Here is a 3836-nt window from a genome sequence, read left to right as displayed (position 1 = left end):
AAAAAAAAGGTTTTTATGGTAAAAAAAAAAGAAGTTTGTTTAAGCCATAGAAAATGATATCTTGCTTGTAACATTATATGTATTTATGTATGCGTCTTAAATACTTTGTCTCAGATATTAAGTTTCACTCCTTGTGCTCCCTTCTATGGCACGCATCCAGTATGTACACCAGACCCTGGGAATTGTCAGAGTGTCACCTCTGTAAAAAATAGTCCCTCTGCACTCCTCACAACGCTCCCGGCCCAAGTACCTGTAGTGGTGCTCGCAGTCACAATCACGCATTGCACCGTGCAACAACCAGAGGAAAGCAGAAATCGCCGGCACTCAGTAAATATCTTTGATGTCCATTTAAATCGGACCAATCGTCAATTGTCATGTCCAAAATAACGACGTTTCGGGACCGCACGGGATTCCCTTCATCAGGGCGACAATGTTACGATTGTTCCGATTAAATGGACATCAAAGATATTTACTGAGTGCCGGCGATTTCTGCTTTCCACAGTGTCACCTCTTTCATCCTCTCTTACCGGTCAGCTTCCGCGGCATTGTTGGCGAGTATCTGCCACCACTCCTGGCCGATCTGGTTGCCGCACTGTCCGACCTGAAGCCAAATCAAAGACATTTTCCAGCCGTATCTATGAAGTGCCTGCAGAGATTAGAGGGGATAGATGAGGACAGGACTGCCCTGTGTTGCCCCACAGAACCCAATCAGATGCCATCTGTCATTTTTCAGGTTACCCTATCAAGGCAAACACACGAATGTCCTCAAATGCAAACCCAACTATGACCATATAAATGTAACCATTGCAATCCCACGTAGTAGCAAAACTTACAAATTGTCTGCTCATTCCCTGCAGTGGTCCCTTGAATTGTAACATTGTATCTCATTACTAACATGTATTCCTTACTCATGATCTTCAGCTCCACCTAATGGCCATTATGCAGTGTTTTCCAGATTCACTCTTTTCTTTAAAGGAGAACTATGGGGTTAAGTCTTTTCCCCATAGTTCTCCTTAGGGTAACGGGAGGACACAAACTAGCGTCCTCCCGTCACTCTAGGCTCAGTATACTGCGAGCTGAAGCTCCCTATATACTGAGACGGCGCAGCTGAAGCGAATCCCGACAATTGTGCCGGGATCCGCCCAGCTTCGTGAGTGACAGCTGGCTCTGCCTATCTAGAGGCAGAGCCAGCTGTACCTGCCCCCTCCCACGTCCGTTCCGCCAGTCAGCGCTGGCGGATGGGAGCGGGGAGGGGGGAAACCAGCCCCTCCCCTGACACGGCAGAGAGCCGTGACAGGATCGAGAGGTGAGCGAACGCTGGTATGTGTTCGCTCACTTCCCAATCTACTGAGCCGACCTGTGACAGTCTCCTTTATTTAACCCCTTGAAGAACATTCGACCCGAAAAGAAAATCCTGTGTTTGATGATCTGTATTATAGGGCTGGAAAGAGATCAGAGGCCTAATAGACCTCTGCTGTCTCTATAAAGAGAGCCTAGAATGCAGAACAATCCTACCAAACTCCTTACTGGTATGTCCCATGTGCTGGGTGCTGTAGTGACTGCGGATGGCGCTGCTTCAGATTCAAGTAGTAAAGTAAGTCACCAGCACACCGTGGTTCAATCTCCAAGCAATGATCATTTTATTGATGAGCACACATCTCGTCACATTGCAACGTTTTGGGGCCACTCAGGGTCCCTTCATCAGACATGACCATCGTCATCGTAGAGTTGTAATAGTTCCGCTATGCAAAGATTGCTAACTCTTATGACTCAGATATATGTAGAATGAAATATGTTCTAGTTTGTGTCCTCCCGTTACCCTAAGGAGAACTAGGGGGAAAAGACTTATTTCTATGCAATCCTGTCTTTATCATATGCAAAAAACCTTCATAAAGACGCATTGTTAAAAAAAAAAAAAACACACAGGGATACATTGGGATGCATTTTTAGTGCAGGAGCGCACGGATTTGTCAGAACAGAATCCGGACGTCGTGTGAACAAGCCCCCTCAAGGGTAGCTCCGGAGGATCCTGGATGGCAGGAGAGCCCCCCTAAAAATAGATAACAAGGGGTGCTAAACTTCCAAAGGCCAACGAGTAACAGTCTGCAAATAGGAGGCAGACATAACAAGTGTTCTGCTGAATACCGCTTTGTACACGGGTGACCATGTCACATTAGAGGTCGTGTCGTTCTTCACCAATGACAGAATCACATAAGAGACTTCCTACCGGCACCCTTAGGCCCCATTCACATTCCTCGGTTCGCAAATCGCGCGTTTTTTTGCGCGATTTGCATTTTGCGCTATATCGTACGATTTGTCGCGCGATATCGCGCAAATGCTTGCATTAAGCAAGCGAGAATCGCGGCAAAATCCGCTCCAAAAAGGGTCCTGCTGTAGCGACACACGACCCGCGACAGCAGGACCCTTTGCCCCATTGAGATGCATTGAAGAGCGATATCGCGTGGTAAATAGCCGCGAAACCGCGGGAATTACCGCGCAATAAATCGCTCAATGTGAACGGGGCTTTAGCGTTGTCTCCTCAGTGGCAGGAACGCGGCAGAATCCCCATCACCAGCGACGGGGTGACACCATAGGACCAGGGGAGTGATCCTGTCGTGTGCATAGGAAGGATGTAGAGAAAGCTCCTCTTACACGAGACTCTGCTGTATCTCTGGCATTGTGTATGAAGAAGATTATATATATAAAAGGGATGCACTGATACCGGTATTTGGGTATCGAGTACCGATATATTTTTTCCCGGTACTCGCCGATACCGGAAGTCCCATTCAGGAAGCCAGGCGGCGTGTAATGACTCCCCACCGAGCTTCCCGATTAGCAGGGAAGCCGTCCCCATGCTCCCTCGTCACTAGGTGACGAGAAAACATGGAGCCGGCTTTCTGGACAATTCAGGAAGCCGGGCACTGTGTATTGACGCGGCGCCTGGTTTCCCGATTGGCCGGGAAGCCAGCTCCATGCTCCCTCGTCATGAGGTGACGAGGGAGCGTGAAGCTGGCTTCCCGGACCAATCAGAAAGCTGGGTGTCGCGTCATTACACGGCGCCTGGCTTCCTGATTGGCCAGGTTCCGACTAATCAGGAAGCCGGCTCCATACTAATCAGGGAGCATGGGACCGCCTTCCTGGCCAATCAGGAAGCTGGGCAGTGTGTAATGACGCGCTGCCCGGCTTCCTGATACCGGGAGTATCGGGCTAGGCATCGGAGCATTTGTACTCGTCCCAAATACTCGGAATCGGCACTGATACTAGTATCCTCATATATATTTATATATATATATATATATATATCTATATATCTATATAGATATATATATATAGATAGATATGTATACTGTATATATACACTCACTCACACACACACACACATATACACACATATACACTCAGACACATGCAAATTTGTTGGTACCCTTCCATGAAAAAAGAATCTTAAAAATTAGGGCTGGTAATGATTACAATTTTCGTTTTGGATCAAAATTTTTTTAAATCTATTAATTATAACGCACATACAGATCCAACTACATTGGCCTATACACATACAGCACAGCAATAACCTATACACATACAGCACAGCAATGAAGTAATAAAATGAACTAGGATCACACTAACCCGGCACGTTATTATTCTCACGTGAAGCCTACGGGGCAGTTCCCTCCTCTGGGAAGCCTACGGGGGGCAACTTTCTCCTCTGGGAAGTCTGTTGGGGGCAGTTCTCTCCTCTGGAAAGCCTATTGGGATTTGTAGGGGGGCGGTTTTCGCCTCTGGGAGGTCTATGGAGGGCAGTTCTCTCCTCTGGGAGATTTGTAGGGGGAAGGTCTCGC

At 47.6% G+C, this 3836-nt stretch overlaps 1 protein-coding gene across 1 annotated transcript in view; it reads right to left on the bottom strand.

Annotated features, from left to right (window-relative positions):
- LOC108802339 (tubulin delta chain-like) overlaps positions 1 to 643 on the bottom strand; it is an 18855-nt gene extending 18212 nt beyond the window's left edge. The window contains exon 1 of the mRNA XM_018574203.1: positions 528 to 643. Within this exon, the coding sequence (XP_018429705.1) occupies positions 528 to 622 (95 nt within the window). The 5' untranslated portion in view covers positions 623 to 643. The remainder of the gene's footprint in view (positions 1 to 527) is intronic.
- Positions 644 to 3836: the final 3193 nt, after the last annotated feature.

The sequence above is a fragment of the Nanorana parkeri genome, unplaced genomic scaffold (assembly GCF_000935625.1).
Source record: "Nanorana parkeri isolate BGI_ZX_2015 unplaced genomic scaffold, ASM93562v1 scaffold2807, whole genome shotgun sequence".
Classification (NCBI taxonomy): domain Eukaryota; kingdom Metazoa; phylum Chordata; class Amphibia; order Anura; family Dicroglossidae; genus Nanorana; species Nanorana parkeri.
The sequence above is the reverse complement of the archived record's forward strand: the minus strand, read 5'-3'. Positions and strand labels throughout refer to the sequence as shown.